This window comes from Nerophis lumbriciformis, linkage group LG28, assembly GCF_033978685.3.
Source record: "Nerophis lumbriciformis linkage group LG28, RoL_Nlum_v2.1, whole genome shotgun sequence".
Classification (NCBI taxonomy): Eukaryota; Metazoa; Chordata; class Actinopteri; order Syngnathiformes; family Syngnathidae; genus Nerophis; species Nerophis lumbriciformis.
In genome coordinates this window covers 33,174,482-33,195,186 of record NC_084575.2, presented here as the reverse complement: position 1 = coordinate 33,195,186, position 20,705 = coordinate 33,174,482, and the positions used below count along the sequence as shown (strand labels likewise).

Here is a 20,705-nt window from a genome sequence, read left to right as displayed (position 1 = left end):
AGAAAGCCATCGCAGCTATTTGGGATACAACACTTCTCAGACGGCAAGAGAACTTTCCAATGTCCGGCCGAGTCAGTGCGGGCCACAAATATGTGCCGCTGTGGACCGCAGGATAGCCAGAGGTGTGTTGAGTCAGCATCAAGGCCGTGTCTACACTAAGTCGTTTAACCCCTTAAACGGATAATTATTTAGCCTAAACCCCGTTTCAGCCACACTAAACCAGCGTTTAATGTCCCCCTCCTTGGACAAATTTTTAGACGGTGTCTATTTCTTGAATCTTTGTATGGACTCATTGATCGTTTACAAACTGAGTTCGGAGAGGAAGTGACGCCAGATAGAACACGCTACAGCCAGCTTGACAATAAAGTGGATTCATATCTCGGAGCTAACCACTGGAAATATGGAGGCGAACCACTCAGACGTGGCCATGTTTCTCCTTCCTCTACATGTACAGACGCTTGTGGAAATCACACATGAATACCTTAAGAAAAAGCCACTGCAGCTATTTGGGATACAACACAGCCTTAGTGTTTAATTAAATCATGTTTTCTCGTACAATGCCTTCCGCCTTCTCTGCATCTTGGGGTTCGGCACCTACAAACCCTGACAAGGTGGGATTAACCCTGGATAACCTTAGTGTAAACGGGACCTATTTTCAAAACCATTGTGATGCATCACCGCACAGTCAAATCTGGACCGTTTCTCCAAGAATACTGGAAACTTCTACCAGCACTACAGTGCGTATCTGGTCTGGTACCGCACTATTACAGAACTGCAGAGCGCAGGTGATTTATGTGCAAATGTCTGTCAGCGGGTGATGATGTCATTTCTTTCCAGAAGGCCACGTCCAGCCGCATTGTGGGATGGAAGAATGTCAAGGACAATGCCAAACGTAAGGCTCCGATTGTCTGCTGGAATCCCAGGAGCTTCCTGAGTCTTGCTTGAAGTCCCATTTGAAAAAAAAACATTCAAAAGCACCGCAGAAGTCTTTTTTTCTCTCTGACTTTTAAGAAGACATTTATTTTTAACCCAAAGGCCACGTTCAAGCGACTATGAAAGTCCTGATAGGTGCCGCGAGATCAGCAGGGCTCGCTTATCTCAGGACTCAGTTATGCTGAGGTATCTGCGCAGACACTCAGGCACCGCCAAAGTAAGAGCAGGCTGGGAAACACAACAGCCGCAAGATTGGGAAAGAGGCTCTAATGAACTTGACTTGCTCTCCCAAATATGTCAGACACTTTATCACGGCAGAAGCAGATTATGTGGGAATTGCAACACGGCTGATTTACAGACATTATGGCACCGCGGGTCTTGATCAAATAAACAATTACCGTATGCAACGACAGCTTGTTTATCCTTTATCTTGATTTATTTATCCGACTGTCCTGTTGCCTCCATCCCTGAAGGATGTGAAGTGTTATTGAGGCTTCCCCCCTCCCTTAATAAATGGAACCACCCCCAGTGTGAAAATGTAATGCTGATGGTTCCTGGGTTCTCGGGCCTCATGCACAGCTAGTTCATTAGCAGAAATGAATGGCAAAGCCCGGCTCATTTAAAAAGGGGGGGCTGTCTTACATGACTACTCGCAGCACTCCGTTCCTGTCATTCCCCTTCCAAGAATCATTGACTCTTATTATACATGTAAATGGCTATCATAAAAATAAAAATTTAATTTAAGATTGTTAATGACTTTTTGCAGCAGTCTGGCTTCCTTTAATGGTTCTACCCCTGCCCCCTAATTAAAAGTATTTATCTTTCAAGCATCCGTGACTGGCACCCCGGCAATCAGCGCCGCTCAACAAAAGAACGAGTCAAGTTTGTGAGGGGGGAGTCTTCTACATGATATGTAGGGATGGAACACGTTAATAAACGTTAAAGGGTTTTGAATGGCGTCAACATTGCATTTAAGGTGGCAGCTATTATTATTTTAGTACTTGAGTAATCTATTGATTAATTTGTTCGATTAACCACACCGTAAAAAAAATACAAAAATTAGGGGTATTTTATTTGAAATTATCTGCCAATAGAACAAGAACATTTGGCTTGTCAAAATTTTCCAAAACAAGTAAAATTAGCTAACTTCAATGAACCCCAAAATAACTTAAAATAAATATATTCTCACTAATAACAAGTGTACTACTATATGAGTACGTATGTTCTATTGTTTCATTGAAATTAAAACAGCAAAGTCTATTTGGCTGTCATCTGTTTTAATTATTTAATTAAGTCATGATTTTTTTATTTTTTTTACATGCTTGAAATAAGAATTTATCACTTTAAAAAAGTAGTTTTATACTTGTGAGTGTTGATGACACAGCTTTGCAACACTTGATATTCGAGTTTCAAGCATGTTTTACTCAATATAGGTCATCACATCTCAGCAACAAGCTGTAATATCTTACTGAGATCATTTAGGACCAAAACACTTAAAACAAGTAAAACACTCAAACATAAAATCTGCTTCGTGAGAAGAATTACCTTATCAGACAGAAAATAAGCAAATATCACCCTTATTTGAGATATTTCATCTTACTTAGATTTCAGTATTTGCAGTGCGAGTACGGTATTTGAATAAAACACAGTCTTTTTGCCTTAAAGTTCCAATGTGTATTTTAGGGAACACCATTGAAATCTAGTTTTCTGCATGCAACATAACCTTTATCATCCACATTGAAATTGCACTTTTAGCATTTGTGCATTAATAATAATTTAAAAGAATATTTAAAAAATGCACCACCGCTCTCATGTACCCTCAATTGCAGCGACCTTGCGGCAACTATGCCCGCATTATTCCCATTATTCAATATGGTCTGAATTGTATTTATTTTTATCATTTATACTCATTTGACGAGGTTTAGTAGATCAGCTTTGCGTGTACTATCAAGTTTGCATGTATTTTAGTACAAGCGAGTGTTGTATCGATACCAATATTTTGGTACCGGTACTAAAATTATTTCGATGCATTTCGGTACTTTTCTAAATAAAGGGGACCACAAAAAAATTGCATTATTGGCTTTATTTTAACAAAAAATCTTAGGGTACATTAAACATATGTTTATTATTGCAGTTAAGTCCTTAAATACAATAGTGAACATACTAGACAACTTGTCTTTTAGTAGTAAGTAAACAAACAAAGACTCCTAATTAGTCTATGCAGTAACATATTGTGTCATTTATACACCTATTATTTTGTACATATTATGAGGGACAAACTGTAAAAATGGATTATTAATCTACTTGTTCATTTACTGTTAATAACTGCTTATTTTCTCTTTTAACATGTTCTATCTACACTTCTGTTAAAATGCAATAATCACTTATTCTTCTCTTGTTTGATACTTTACATTAGTTTTGGATGATACCACACATTTAGGTATGGATCTGATACCAAGAAGTTACAGGATCATACATTGGTCATATTCAAAGTCTGTCATTCAATATTGTCTGGATTTTATTTATTTTTATCATTTGTACTCATTTGACGATTAATCTAAGCAACAGAATATAAATCGAAGCTTTTTTTCTAATCACGTTAATCGATTTAATTGAGGAGCCATCGCAGTCTTAATTGCATTTCATTGCCAGTCCTCTGGGGGTGACGGATAGCATAAGCCCCCTTGACTCGGCCTCAATAAACCGGATTTTTTTCCCCCCCAGCTTTTAAATCTGACATAGCCCTTTTCCAGCTTTGAAGGCGGTGTCAGAGGAGGGTCTGCACCTCTGCGGAAGGGTAGTGTGGTTAAATAATTAAAACATTTTACCTGATTAACCACAAGGTTCACATGAATTAATTTTGATTAATCACAATTCATTAATATAATATAATATATCTTTATTGTCATTGTACAACGAAATTGCAAGCAAAACTAATTTAGTGTAAATTCATAATAACACATAAAAACCATTTGTCATGTCTGTGTAATCATGTTTTGTTTTAAGTCATGTTTTGTTTAGTTTCTGGCTTTTCACTCCCTTGTCTTGTTTGCATGATTACCCCATTAGTTTCACCTGTTCCACGTTTGGACTCATTGTGCACTCTTGTTTGTCACCATAGCAACCATTAGTTTTCACCTGTCACGTCACGCACCTGTTTCACGTTTTGAGTCACGCACCGGCTTTCACTAATCATGTCCATAGTATTTAAGTTCATTCATTTTCTGTTGTTCGTCCTGACGACAACTGTCATAATAATAATAACTGGGATTTATATAGCGCTTTTCTAAGTACCCAAAGTCGCTTTACATGTAGAACCCATCATTCGTTCACACCTGGTGGTGGTAAGCTACTTTCATAGCCACAGCTGCCCTGGGGTAGACTGACGGAAGCGTGGCTGCAATTTGCGCCGACGGCCCCTCCGACCACCACCTGTCATTCATCATTCAATTCACCAGTGTGAGTGGCACCGGGGGCAAAGGGTGAAGTGTCCTGCCCAAGGACACAACGGCAGCGATTTTTGGATGGTAAGAGGCGGGGAGCGAACCTGCAACCCTCAGGTTTCTGGCACGGTTGCTCTACCCACTACGCCATGCCGCCTCATGACTTGGTCTTGGGTATTTGCTTTTCCGGGATGCAACGGAAAGTTGGCACGGGCGAGACGGGAATGAAGATACATGATTTATTAATATATTAAAAAAAAGTACAAACGAAAAGCGCGCACAGTGGCGGAGAATAAACTATGAAACCAAAAGACTATAGCAAAAAAAGTACAAACGAAAAAACACGCACAATGGCGGAGAACAAACTATGAAACCAAAAAGACTATAAACATGGAACAAAAACTTACTTGGCTTGGACAAAAATAGTTGCTTGAGGAATGGACATGGAAAGAATGGACAGAGCATAAATGTGGTGCGGTCGTCAGGACGAACAACAGAAAATGAATGAACTTAAATACTATGGACATGGTTAGTGAAAGCAGGTGCGTGACTCAAAACGTGACACAGGTGCGTGACGTGACAGGTGAAAACTAATGGTTGCTATGGTGACAAACAAGAGTGCACAATGAGTCCAAACGTGGAACAGGTGAAACTAATGGGCAATCATGCAAACAAGACAAGGGAGTGAAAAGCCAGAAACTAAACAAAACATGACTTAAAACAAAACATGATTACACAGACATGACACCATTAGTTTATCTCTCAAAAGAGTCTCGATAAAGAGCACCTTGAACATCATGTTCATGCTCCTCTCGAAAAAAGCAATGTGGACCCGTTACTAATTTTGTGTTATTTATGTGGTATTTTAGGATGCTCCGGCGTAAAGAAAGCTCCTTCCTGCAGAGTGTGCATAATGCTTTGTCGGTCAGCTGTTCCGTCATTAATTTTTTTGGACTCCGATTTCCCATGGAGAGGGCCAACTTTCTGTTTAACGTCTCCCATATTGACTTGTTTGCTCCTGCAGCCTGTCACTACCGGATAAACTGCACATTTGTATGCGCAACGGTAACACTACTTGGACAAACTGCTCGAAAATGCATTGCAAAAGACCACATTCCGCGCAATGGATAAATTGCAGTAAAATTACAAGGCTGTCAAAAATAACGAGTGTTTAATCATAAAAAAATACTGCATTATTCGTGTATATACTCAGATCTATCACACTATTTATTTTGATCGTCTACACGGCAAAAAGTGAAATCTAAGTAAGATGAAATATCTCAAATAAAGGTGATATTTTCTTATTTTATCATTCTTCTCACTAAGCAGATTTTATGTTGGATTGTTTTACTTGTTTTAAGTGTTTTGCTCCTAAAGTAGTACCGTATTTTCCGCACTATAAGGCGCACCTAAAAACCACACATTTTCTCAAAAGCTGACTGTGCGCCTTATAACCCGGTGCGCTTTATATATGGATTAATATTAAGATTCATTTTCATAAAGTTACGGTCTCGTAACTACGGTAAACAGCCGCCATCTTTTTTCCCGGTAGAACAGGAAGCGCTTCTTCTTCTACGCAAGCAACCGCCAAGGTAAGCACCCGCCCCCATAGAACAGGAAGCGCTTCTTCTTCTACTGTAAGCAACCACCCGCCCGCGTAGAAGGACAAAAAGCGCGCGGATATTACCGTACGTTTCATTTCCTTTGTGTGTTTACATCTTTAAAGACCACAAAATGGCTCCTACTAAGCGACAGGGATCCGGTTCATGAAAAGACGCAATCTCTCCATCCGCACACGGATTACTATTTCACAGCAACTGATATTCCTGTGAACCGCACTGTGGATACAACGGGAGCACGTACGGTGAATATTCGCACCACAGGGAATGAGAAGTCATCCTTCACTGTGGTTCTAGCTTGCCATGCTAATGGCCAGAAACTTCCACCCATGGTGATATTCAAAAGGAAGACCTTGCCAAAAGAGACCTTTCCAGCCGGCGTCATCATAAAAGCTAACTCGAAGGGATGGATGAAGAAAAGATGAGCGAGTGGTTAAGGTAAGTTTACGCGAAGAGGCCGGGTGGCTTTTTTCACGCAGCTCCGTCCATGTTGATATACGACTCCATGTGCGCCCACATCACGCTGGTTTTAATATATTATTAAAGTTTGACTGACCTATTTGACTGTTTTTTTGACATTCCTTTAGCGCAGTTAGATGCGGCTTACAACACGGGGCGGCTTATAGGTGGACAAAATTTTGAAATATGCCGTTCATTGAAGGCGCGGCTTATAACCCAGGGCGCCTTATGGTGCGGAAAATACGGTACACGCAAAGCTGATCTACTAAACCTCGTCAAATGAGTATAAATGATAAAAATAAATAAAATTCAGACCATATTGAATAATGGGAATAATGCGGGCATAGTTGCCGCAAGGGCGCTGCAATTGAGGGTACATGAGAGCGGTGGTGCATTTTTTTAAATATTCTTTTAAATTATTATTAATGCACAAATGCTAAAAGTGCAATTTCAATGTGGAGGATGAAGGTTATGTTGCATGCAGAAAACTAGATTTCAATGATGTTCCCTAAAATACACATTGGAACTTTAAGGCAAAAAGACTGTGTTTTATCCTAATACCGTACTCACACTGCAAATACTGAAATCTAAGTAAGATGAAATATCTCAAATAAGGGTGATATGTTCTTATTTTCTGTCTGATAAGATAATTATTCTCACTAAGCAGATTTTATGTTAGAGTGTTTTACTTGTTTTAAGTGTTTTGGTCCTAAATGATCTCAGTAAGATATTACAGCTTGTTGCTGAGATTTGATGACCTATATTGAGTAAAACATGCTTGAAACTAGAATATCAAGTGTTGCATAGCTGTGTCATCAACACTCACAAGTATAAAACTGCTTTTTTAAAGTCATCATTTCTTTTTTCAAGTATGAAAAAAAAAATCATGATTTTGACACAATTGTGTCTCATAATTAAAACAGATGACAGCCAAATGGACTTTGCTGTTTTATTTTCAATGAAACAATAGAAAACACGTACTCATATAGTAGTACAGTTGGCACAGTACAGCAAACTGACAGTTAATATTTAAACATTTAACATTTCAAACAATTTTGAACCGAAATAGTTCATGCACATTCAGATAAATTCTTCAAAATTACAATAAAAAAAAAATGTTGGCCTACTAATTGACTGAAAGAGCACAAACTTGACGCGATGATGTCATGTTATCCATGGAAAAATGCATTTTTAGACATTATGATTTGCCTGAGCGGCTAGGAGACCCTGAGAGTAACAAGCGTTTGCTTTGTTGCCTTTCCATTAAGAACAATACATTAGTTTTTAGTATAAGTTTGCTGGATTCAAGAAATGTAATATCATTATGTCAAGATAATGGCACTAGCATTTACTTCATTTAAGAATATTTTTCAACATATTGAGCAAAAAGGTCTCTTTTTTTCTTTCTACCAAGAAAAGTGCACTTGTTATTAGTGAGAATATACTTATTGTAAGCTATTTCTGGGTATATTGAAGTTAGTTAATTTTACTTGTTTTGGAAAGTCTTGACAAGCCACATTTTCTTGTTTTATTGGCAGATAATTTGGCTTAGTTTAAATAAAATACCCCTAATTTTTGTATTTTTTTTTTCTTGTTTTTGAACACTGACTTTTTGCCGTGAAAACTGTCAAAAATAACGAGTTGACTCACGTGTTTAATCACAGAAAAAATACTGCATTATTCGTGTATATACTCAGATCTATCACACTATTTATTTTGACCTTATACCTGCTCTTTTACCATAGCCACAGACGGTTACCTGAAAGGTGGCAGATTTTATACGGTTAGTGATCAGGTCAATGTATACGCCAGTACCAGGATGGGTGCGGAGACTCATGGACTGGTGTGCTCACTGGCAATTTTCACTTCAAAATACACCCAGATGGCACATAATACACAACTGTTTTCAAGTTTTAAGCGAATAAATGACTTTAATTCAAGCAAGACATTAAAAAAACTATTCCTGTATGACATTCTAACAAGAAAAATTATTCAAGCAAGTGATTAATCATTATTAATCTAAATTCAAAAGTGTGATTACTCTGGTTAAAAAAATAACCATTAGATTGCACTAGTTAAAATGTTGATCAGACTAATAGTGATGATGGATTAATTCGCATTAACATGTTAATTTTGAAATCAATCGCAACTATTTTACACATCTGTCAAGACGAGGAGTTTTTCTGCGAGGATTGTTCTCCCGGGATGCAATCGAACTATACTGCGCAAGGTTTGAAGGTAGGAACATTATGTAATTATTCAAATTCAAAGTACCACAAAAAGCGCTCAAGGCGTAGACAAGCTTAACGCGGAAAACAAAAGCTAAGACTTAGCATAAACTATGGACATGAAACATGAAACTAAAAACATAAAAAAACTCACTAAATTTGTGGCTTGAAACAAATAGCAAGAACTATGGACATGAAACAAAAAAATCGAACAGCATGAACTATGGCAAGAAAAGTCAAAACAGAGTAATGTCGCCAGGACGACTAACTGGCAAAACAGGCTTAAATAATAGTCTCTAAATTAGAAGAGGTGCGTGAGTCACACACATGAGACAGGTGAAACTAATCAGTCGTCATGGAAATTAAAACAAACAAGGGAGCGCAAACAGGAACTGCTGGAGTCTTAAACCGAAAATAACAAAAAACATGACAACATCACACTGGGGCTGCAAGTTACGACTATTTTGATAGTCGACGATCGTAACAATAAGTCGACGAGTTGTCTTATAAAGCGTACACGTATTCAGGGTCTCTTAATTAGCTATCCATTTTAAAACGCAGCGTGAGATATTTTTTAGGCATGTGCTTACTAAAAACAAAGACGACTAATTTGTTCATAAATATGTATTTAGAATGTAACTACGCTGCTCATTAGGCTGTTGCAAACATTTCAATAACTAACAAACTTGTGTCCATTTAAAAGTGAGGACAGGAAAAATGCAAACCAAAACAGGTGTATTTTTTTAATGTAAAAAAAATACGGGACAGTTAAAATAGCAGGAATAACATCGGACAATAAAACAACAAAACTAACTTGCCCAAAAAGCATTTTGTGATGATGTGTTTAAAAAGCTGCACTGCAAAAAGTCAGTGTTCAAAAACAATAAAAAAAAATTACAAAAACTAAGCAAAATTATCTGCCAATAGAACAAGAAAATTTGGCTTGTCAAGACTTTCTTAAACAAGTAAAATTAGCTAACTTCAATGCACCCAAAAATACCTTAAAATAAGTATATTCTCACTAATAAGAAGTGCACTTTACTTGGTAGAAGAAAAAAAAAAGAGACCTTTTTGCTCAATATGTTGAAAAATATTCTTAAATGAAGTAAATGCTAGTGCCATTATCTTGACATAATGATATGCGCTCGACATTACATTTCTTGAAACCAGCAAACTTATAATAAAAACTAATTTATTGTTCTTAATGGAAAGGCAACAAGGCAAGCGCTTGTTACTCTCGGGGTCTCCTAGCCGCTCAGGCAAAATCATATTGTCTAAAAATGCATTTTTCCATGGATAACATGACATCATTGCGTCAAGTTTGTGCTCTTTCAGTCAATTAGTGCACATATATACAGCCCGGCCCCCGGCCAACATTTTTTTTTTATTGTAACTTTGAAGAATTTATCTGAATGTGCATGAACTATTTCTGTTCAAAATTGTTTGAAATGTTAAATGTTTAAATATTAACTGTCAGTTTACTGTACTGTGCCAACTGTACTACTATATGAGTACCTATTTTTTATTATTTCATTGAAAATAAAACAGCAAACTCCATTTGGCTGTCATGATTTTTTTTTTCATGCTTGAAATAAGAAATGATGACTTTAAAAAAGTAATTTTATACTTCAATCAATCAATCAATCAATGTTTATTTATATAGCCCTAAATCACAAGTGTCTCAAAGGGCTGCACAAGCTTGTGAGTGTTGATGACACAGCTTTGCAACACTTGATATTCTAGTTTCAAGCATGTTTTACTCAATATAGGTCATCAAATCTCAGCAACAAGCTGTAATATCTTACTGAGATCATTTAGGACCAAAACACTTAAAACAAGTAAAACACTCTAACATAAAATCTGCTTAGTGAGAAGAATTATCTTATCAGACAGAAAATAAGCAAATATCACCCTTATTTGACATATTTCATCTTACTTAGATTTCACTTTTTGCAGAGTCCCTTACGCCACATCAGTCTCCAGCTTGGATGACGTCATCTCCTCCCAAATTATATGACGCAATATTTATTTCGCTTTTGCCTCAAATAAACGCGTGGCTCTACCGTGTGAAAGATAGATACCAAAATGATTATTTACCAGGCTTGCCAGCGAGGGGGAGGTTCCACCGCGGCCTCACCGACAGACCTGGCTCGAGCATTGTTTGTTCTACGCTCGGGCGCATTTGTTTAAGTTTACTCTGGCACCAGATTGGGGGGGGGGGGGGTTTACAGTATAAGACATGTGCACATAAAGAACGTGGCAGTCAGATAAGGGAAGTTCTGTGACTGAAAGCTCACCTGAACGCCGCACATCTGGCACATCAGAGTAAGGAAAAGTCTACTTGAGCCTCGGATGGTTGAAATGAACCCTAAACTGCTGCCGGGTGTCACATTTTCATTAACTAAAATAAGCAAAGAGACGTTTGTGAGGTGAGCCTTCTAGGGTTGTACGGTATACCGGTATTAGTATAGTACCGTGATACCAATGAATCATATTCGGTACTATACCGCCTCGAAAAATTACCGGTCATTGTCACGCCGTGTCATGCAGAGGAGCATGTTTGGCAGCGCACGCACACTGAGTACTTACAAGCAGACACAGTGTGTAGACAGAAAAGAGAGAACGGATGCATTTTGGCTTAAAAAGTAAAGATAAAGGTGAAGTTATAACACTGAAACGCCCTCAGGAAGAAGTGCTTTAAGACATGGCTAGCTAGCTGGCGGCTAAGTGATGGCCATACCCATGCTTCACTACACACTGGGTGTGCCAAAAGTTGTCAAAGTCCAGACAAGATTACACAATTTCCGATCATTAACCATTAAGACGTTCAATTTGACTTCAACACACTGCAACACACGGCATAATTACTCGACATCCATACGTGTCACACTAAGGGTGTGCAACGATCGGGTCGCATTGTGATGCGGGGGATTTGTTCTCCCAAGATGCAGACGGATTCCGGACAAAGCGTGCAGGTAGGAAATGATTTATTCTTCAGCGTGTCGATAGCACGGATGGCAAAGCAAAGTAGAAACTAGCGTGGAAGCTAGCATCCAAAACAGGAATCAAATTATAGAAGAGGGATCAAAGAACTAACTGTCGTTACCTGTTGCCTGATGCAAACTAGGAAGCCAGACCGAGTGTGGCGAGCAACGTGAATGAATTGCTCTCTGATTAGTGCCGAACACTAATCAGAGGCAGGTGAAACCAATTAGTAGCCATGGTAACCAAAACAAACCCAGAAGTGCAGAAAACAGGAACTCAGGGGAGTCCAAAACTAACAGAACACAAGTAAACAAAACATGATCCGGACCACGGATCATGACAGGGGTGGCCGTAGAAACAATGCCAACACTGTCATAAATATGTGCCATATAGTGAAACCATACTAAACAACACTGTCATAAACATGTGCCATATAGTGAAACCACACTAAACAACACTGTCATAAACATGTGCCATATAGTGAAACCACACTAAACAACAATGACAAACACATTTCGGGAGAATATTTGCACTGCAATACAACATAAACACTACAGAACAAATCCCCAGAATCCCCTTTAGCACCAACTCTTCCGGGACGCTACAATATAAACAAACGCCATTGGTGGATCTACACCTGACATCCACTGTAATGATACCAAGTACAGGAGCGTATCTAGTTGATACTACTATGATTACATCACAAAATCTTCTTTTTTAATTCTTTTATTATCCCACTGGGTTGTGAGTTTTTCCTTGCCCTTATGTGGGCTCTGAGCCGAGGATGTCGTTGTGGCTTGTGCAGCCCTTTGAGACACTTGTGATTTGGGGCTATATACATAAACATTGATTGATTGATTGATTGATTACGTTTATAAACTCAGGAAATATGTCATAGGTGGATCGACACCTGACATCCACTGTAATGATACCAAGTACATGAGCATATCTAGTTGATACTGCTATGATTAGATCAATATTTTCAGCATCAAAACATCTTCTTTCATTTTAATAAAATGTATATTATGTTTATAAAGTCAGTAAATACGTCCCTGGACACATGAGGACTTTGAATATGACCAATGTATGATCCTGTAACTACTTGGTATCAAATCGATACTTAAATGTGTGGTATCATCCAAAACTAATGTCAAGTATCAAAGAAGAGAAGAATAAGTGATTATTACATTTTAACAGAAGTGTAGATAGAACATGTTGAAATAGAAAGTAAGCAGATATTAACAGTAAATGAACAAATAGATTAATAATCAATTTTTACAGTTTGTCCCTCTAAAATGTGTACAAAATAATATGTGTATAAATGACACAATATGTTACTGCAGACTAATTAGGAGACGTAAGTTTTTGTTTATTAAGCCACAGTTAGTGTTTTTTGTTGTCCATAGTTTTTGCCTTTGTGCAAGTGTTTGGTTTCATAGTTTGTTCTCCGCCATTGTGCGCGCCTTTTGTTTACTTTCTGGTTTTGTATTTATAGTCTTTAAATAAAAAAATGTATCTTCATTCCCGTCTCGCCCGAGCCAACTTTCCGTTGCATCCCGGAAAAGCTAACACCCAAGACCAAGTCATGACAGTAAAAAAACGAACAGCAAGGATCATAAGCGTGCGGAGAGTATAAATGCGGGGATGTCGTCAGCACGACAAACTGAAAAGAATGAACTTAAAGTTAAAAAAGTTAAAGTACCAATGATTGTCACACACACACTAGGTGTGGCGAAATTATTCTCTGCATTTGACCCATCACCCTTGATCACCCCCTGGGAGGTGAGGGGAGCAGTGGGCAGCAGCGGTGGCTGCGCCCGGGAATCATTTTGGTGATTTAACCCCCAATTCCAACTATAAATACTATGGACATGATTAGTGAAAGCAGGTGCGTGACTCAAAACGTGAAACAGGTGCGTGACGTGACAGGTGAAAACTAATGGTTGCTATGGTGACAAAACAAAAGCGCACAAAAAGTCCAAAAACCAAAACGAACATGTCCATAGTATTTAAGTTCATTCTTTTCAGTTTGTCGTGCTGACGACATCCCCGCATTTATACTCTCCACACGCTTATGATCCTTGCTGTTCTTTTTTTACTGTCATGACTTGGTCTTGGGTGTTAGCTTTTCCGGGATGCAACGGAAAGTTGGCTCGGGCGAGACGGGAATGAAGATAAATTTTTTTTATTTAAAGACTATAAATACAAAACCAGAAAGTAAACAAAAGGCGCGCACAATGGCGGAGAACAAACTATGAAACCAAACACTTGCACAAAGGCAAAAACTATGAACAACAAAAAACACTAACTGTGGCTTAATAAACAAAAACTTACTTGGCATGGAACCGGCATGAAAAAAAGAACAGCAAGGATCATAAGCGTGTGGAGAGTATAAATGTGGGGATGTCGTCAGCACGACAAACTGAAAAGAATGAACTTAAATACTATGGACATGATTAGTGAAAGCAGGTGCGTGACTCAAAACGTGAAACAGGTGCGTGACGTGACAGGTGAAAACTAATGGTTGCTATGGTGACAAAACAAAAACCAAAACGAACATGACCAAAAAACAAACATGATCACACAGACATGACAATTTTATTTAAGGACTAAATTGCAATAATAAACATACGTTTCATGTACACTAAGATTTTTTGGTAAAATAAAGCCAACAATTACATTTTTTGTGGTGCCCTTTATTTAGAAAAGTACCAAAATATTGGTATGGGGACAACACTAGTGCCCTCTGTATCCCCCCCCCACCCGCCCACTCAACACCCCACTCCCCAGAAGTATGACATCATCTCCTGACACTCACCGGTACCATCCACCGAGGCGCTCAGCATGTCACTGTCAGGCCAGATGTGCTCCACGCCGCTGTCCCGCATCTCGTCGTCCTCCTCCTCCTTGGCAGGCAGCCTGTGGCTCTCGGGGCGAGGCGACGACTCGGCGTTGACGAGGCTGGCCGGGCTACCGGCGCCATTGATCAGCGGGTCCTCCTCCGACACCTGCAGTTTGTCCTCCTCCTCCGTCTCTGAGCCGGTTTCCACCACATTCTCGTAGTTAAGAGCTGCGAAACAGAGAGAAGGATGTGATGAGTGGGCGGGTCCACTTTCATTGCTGCTCAATCAACATTTTATGGAATCATTTATACATGTTTTCTTTCCCGGGCGTGTCTCGCACATGAACATGTGCACTGCAAAAAGTCAGTGTTCAAAAATAAGAAAAGAAAATACAAAAATGAGGGATATTTTATTTGAACGAAGCAAAATTATCTGCCAATAGAACAAGAAAATTCGGCTTGTCAATACTTTCCAAAACAAGTCAAATTAGCTAATCTCAATGAACCCCAAAATACCTTAAAATATGCAACATAACCTTCATCATCCACATTGAAATTGCACTTTTAGCATTTGTGCATTAATAATAATTTAAAAGAATATTTAAAAAATGCACCACCGCTCTCATGTACCCTCAATTGCGGCGCCCTTGCGGCAACTATGCCCGCATTATTCCCATTATTCAATATGGTCTGAATATTATTTATTTTTATCATTTATACTCATTTGACGAGGTTTAGTAGATCAGCTTTGCGTGTACTATCAAGTTTGCATGTGTTTTAGTACACGCTAGTGTTGTATCCATACCAATATTTTGGTACCGGTACTAAAATTATTTCGATACTTTTCGGTACTTTTGTAAATAAAGGGGACCACAAAAAAATTGCATTATTGGCTTTATTTCAACAAAAAATCTTAGGGTAAATTAAACATATGTTTCTTATTGCAGTTAAGTCCTTAAATAAAATAGTGAACATACTAGACAACTTGTCTTTTAGTAGTAAGTAAACAAACAAAGACTCCTAATTAGTCTATGCAGTAACATATTGTGTCATTTATACACCTATTATTTTGTAGACTTTCCAAAACAAGTAAAATTAGCTAACTTCAATGAACCCAAAAATAGCTTAAAATAAGTATATTCTCACTAATAACAAGTGCACTTTTCTCGGTAGAAAAAAAAGGAGACCTTTTTGCTCAATATGTCATATATATATATATATATATATATATATATATATATATATATATATATATATATATATATATATATATATATACTGCAAAAAGTCAGTGTTCAAAAACAAGAAAATAAAAATAAAAATTAGGGGTCTTTTATTTGAACTAAGCAAAATTATCTGCCTATAGAACAAACAAATTTAGCTTGTCAAGACTTTCCAAAACAAGTACAATTATTTAACTTCAAAAATCCCAAAAATACGTTAAAATAAGTATATTCTCACTAAAAACATGTGCACTTTTCTTGGTAGAAAAAAAAAAAGAGACCTTTTTGCTCAATATGTTGAAAAATATTCTTAAATGAAGTAAATGCTAGTGCCATTATCTTGACATAATGATATTACATTTCTTGAAACCAGCAAACTTATACTAAAAACTAATTTATTGTTCTTAATGGAAAGGCAAAAAGGCAAGCGCTTGTTACTCTCGGGGTCTCCTAGCCGCTCAGGCAAATTATATTGTCTAAAAATGCATTTTTCCATGGATAACATGACATCATCACGCCAAGTGCATGCTCTTTCAGTCAATTAGTGTGCAAGGAATATATATATATATATATATATATATATATATAGTATACTGCAAAAAGTCAGTGTTCAAAAACAAGAAAAAAAAACAAAAATGAGGGGTATTTTATTTGAACTAAGCACAATTATCTGCCAATAGAACAAAAAAATTTGGCTTGTCAAGACTAAGTAAAAAATTAGCTAATCTCAATGAACCCAAAAATAGCTTAAAATAAGTATATTCTCACTAAAAACAAGTGCACTTTTCTTGGTAGAAAAAAAAAGAGACCTTTTTGCTCAATATGTTGAAAATATTCTTAAATAAAGTAAATGCTAGTGCCATTATCTTGACATAATGATATTACATTTCTTGAAACCAGCAAACTTATACTAAAAACTAATTTATTGTTCTTAACGGAAAGGCAACAAGTTTCCTAGCCGCTCAGGCAGATCATATCGTCTAAAAATGCATTTTTCCATGGATAACATGACATCATCGCGCCAAGTGCGTGCTCTTTCAGTCAATTAGTGCGCATATATACAGCCCGACATATTTTTAATTGTCATTTTGAGGAATTTACTTGAATGTGCATGAACTATTTCTGTTCAAAATTGTTTGAAATGTCAAATGTTTAAATATTAATGATCAGTTTACTGTACTGTGCCAACTGTACTACTATATGAGTACCTATTTTCTATTATTTCATTGAAAATAGAACAGCAAAGTCCATTTGGCTGTTTTAATTATGAGACACAATTGTGTCAAAGTTATGATTTTTTTTTTTTTTTCATGCTTGAAATAAGAAATGATGACTTTAAAAAAGTACTTTTATACTTGTGAGTGTTGATGACACAGCTTTGCAACACTTGATATTCTAGTTTCAAGCATGTTTTACTCAATATAGGTCATCAAATCTCAGCAACAAGCTGTAATATCTTACTGAGATCATTTAGGACACTTAAAACAAGTAAAACACTCTAACATCAAATCTGCTTAGTGAGAAGAATGATCTTATCAGACAGAAAATAAGCAAATATCACCCTTATTTGAGATATTTCATCTTACTTAGATTTCAGTTCTTGCAGTGCGGCCGAAGCACGGCGAGACAGCTGCGGCGGAGGCCAAAATAGCCGCTTAATTTTTTCAGGCCTGCTCGCATGCCTCACGTGCCGGCGAGCTGCACCTTTTCACGGCGTCGCTGTCACGTTTGAGATGCTCTACATAGCACGCGCTTGGGAGCGGCTTCACCTACGATCGCCCTGATTCCTCGTCATACGCAGCCAACTGTAAACATAAATATAAATGTTTCCTACCATGTGAAAACACAAGAGAGGCCACATGCCTCAAGGCCTTATGCGCACACACACACACACACACACACACACACATGCCGTCTCTCTAAAAATAGTTGTCCCGTAAATTAGGGCTGTGGACTAAATCAAAAAGCTTCTTTCACACAGCGATCCTGCAAAATTGGTGCATCAGAGCTGCAGCGGTAGATAAAAGCCGGGATAAAGCGGGCTTTTAAGGGCAGTGTGAGAGGGGCTGTTGGTTGATATGTATTCTCTGCTGGCCTAACATAACCAGAAATCCATCCATCCATCCATCTTCTTCCGCGTATCCGAGGTCGGGTCGCGGGGGCAGCAGCCTAAGCAGGGAAGCCCAGACTTCCCTCTCCCCAGCCACTTCGTCCAGCTCCTCCCGGGGGATCCCGAGGCGTTCCCAGGCCAGAAGGGAGACATAGTCTTCCCAACGTGTCCTGGGTCTTCCCCGTGGCCTCCTACCGGTCGAACGTGCCCTAAACACCTCCCTAGGGAGGCGTTCGGGTGGCATCCTGACCAGATGCCCGAACCACCTCATCTGGCTCCCCTCGATGTGGAGGAGCAGCGGCTTTACTTTGAGCTCCCCCCGGATGGCAGAGCTTCTCACCCTATCTCTAAGGGAGAGCCCCGCCACCCGGCGGAGGAAACTCATTTCGGCCGCTTGTACCCGTGATCTTGTCCTTTCGGTCATAACCCAAAGCTCATGACCATAGGTGAGGATGGGAACGTAGATCGACCGGTAAATTGAGAGCTTTGCCTTCCGGCTCAGCTCCTTCTTCACCACAACGGATCGATAGAGCGTCCGCATTACTGAAGACGCCGCACCGATCCGCCTGTCGATCTCACGATCCACTCTTCCCCCACTCGTGAACAAGACTCCGAGGTACTTGAACTCCTCCACTTGGGGCAAGATCTCCTCCCCAACCCGGAGATGGCACTCCACCCTTTTCCGGGCGAGAACCATGGACTCGGACTTGGAGGTGCTGATTCTCATCCCAGTCGCTTCACACTCGGCTGCGAACCGATCCAGTGAGAGCTGAAGATCCTGGCCAGATGAAGCCATCAGGACCACATCATCTGCAAATAGCAGAGACCTAATCCTGCAGCCACCAAACCGGATCCCCTCAACGCCTTGACTGCGCCTAGAAATTCTGTCCATAAAAGTTATGAACAGAATCGGTGACAAAGGGCAGCCTTGGCGGAGTCCAACCCTCACTGGAAACGTGTCCGACTTACTGCCGGCAATGCGGACCAAGCTCTGGCACTGATCATACAGGGAGCGGACTGCCACAATCAGACAGTCTGATACCCCATACTCTCTGAGCACTCCCCACAGGACTTCCCGAGGGACACGGTCGAATGCCTTCTCCAAGTCCACAAAGCACATGTAGACTGGTTGGGCAAACTCCCATGCACCCTCAAGGACCCTGCCGAGAGTATAGAGCTGGTCCACAGTTCCACGACCAGGACGAAAACCACACTGTTCCTTCTGAATCCGAGGTTCGACTATCCGGCGTAACCAGAAATCATGATCATAATTAAAGATAAAAGTCATTTTTAATTTCCCTAAATATCGAAAATAATTCATATTCCCTTCATGGGGTTAGGGTTAGGGTTGTAGGGTTGTTGTTTTTAGTTTAGAGTTTGTATCCAATCAGAATTCAGCTAGCTTATGTTGCCATGCTGTACGGAATCTGCCCGGGGGGGGCTTCAGAATCAACAATGCGGGCGTCTTTCCGTAAGTCAACAGACACATACGGTTGATAGACAATTTCAATAGTCAATCAGATCACGGGTTGTTGTCAGTAAGGCCGAGCGCTGTGATTGGATACTCACTTGGGAGCCCCGAGTGAGTATCCAATCACAAGTTGCGAAAACAAAAGTGGCTCCGGAACCATACGAGCCATAGAAAGCCAGAGAAAACTCAATAACCACGAAGATAAAATGTTTGTCTTACACCTCGTAATCTGCTGACCTACTCAGTGGCCTAGTGGTTAGAGTGTCCGCCCTGAGATGGGTAGGTTGTGAGTTTTTAGTTTAGAGTTTGTATCCAATCAGAATTCAGCTAGCTTATGTTGCCATGCTGTACGGAATCTGCCCGGGCGCCTTCAGAATCAACAATGTGGGCGTCTTTCCGTAAGTCAACAGACACATACGGTTGATAGACGTCTTGTAACTCCAACCCAAGTCTAGTTGATTTTTTGTAAGTAGGACATCACTGAAGGCCTAGGTGGAAAACGCTCGGCCCGCCACTAAATTGAAGTCATGGTAAAGGTAATTCTCGGGTGAACGTTGCACCGCATGTGGAGGAATGCCGTCCCATGCTCATCTACTATCTTGACCATTCCCAGTGCCGTCCAGCTTGGTGTCGTTTTTGTAGTTTCTACATCTTGTAACTCCAACCCAAGTCTAGTTGATTTTTTGTAAGTAGGACATCACTGAAGGCCTAGGTGGGAAACGCACGGCCCGCCACTGAATTGAAGTCATGGTAAAGGTAATTCTCGGGTGAGCGTTGCACCGCATGTGGATGAATGCCGTCCCATGCTCATCTACTATCTTGACCATTCCCAGTGCCGTCCAGCTTGGTGTCGTTTTTGTAGTTTCTACGTCTTGTAACTCCAACCCAAATCTAGTTGATTTTTTGTAAGTAGGACATCACTGAAGGCCTAGGTGGGAAACGCACGGCCCGCCACTGAATTGAAGTCATGGTAAAGGTAATTCTCGGGTGAGCGTTGCACCGCATGTGGAGGAATGCCGTCCCATGCTCATCTACTATCTTGACCATTCCCAGTGCCGTCCAGCTTGGTGTCGTTTTTGTAGTTTCTACGTCTTGTAACTCCAACCCAAGTCTAGTTGATTTTTTGTAAGTAGGACATCACTGAAGGCCTAGGTGGGAAACGCACGGCCCGCCACTGAATTGAAGTCATGGTAAAGGTAATTCTCGGGTGAGCGTTGCACTGCATGCTGCCATCTTGTGGTATGTATTTTCAGTTTTCTTTATTTGGGTCCAGTTGACCTTGTTTTTAATTGTCTCCTTCCCCTTAGTGTTCCCGCTTGTCTGATGCTACTTAAGCAGCACCTTGGCAGCTGGATGGCACTCGGCGATTCCACTCCTCGGCTCTCCACACCA

General features: G+C 39.7%; 1 protein-coding gene across 2 annotated transcripts in view; it reads right to left on the bottom strand.

Moving 5' to 3' along the window:
* The window catches only part of zeb2b (zinc finger E-box binding homeobox 2b), a 225,372-nt gene that overhangs the window by 56,327 nt on the left and 148,340 nt on the right, over nucleotides 1-20,705 (bottom strand). For both annotated transcript variants that reach the window (XM_061924118.2, XM_061924119.2), the window contains exon 3: nucleotides 14,486-14,737. In XM_061924118.2, coding sequence (XP_061780102.1) covers nucleotides 14,486-14,737 — 252 coding nt within the window. The remainder of the gene's footprint in view (nucleotides 1-14,485; nucleotides 14,738-20,705) is intronic.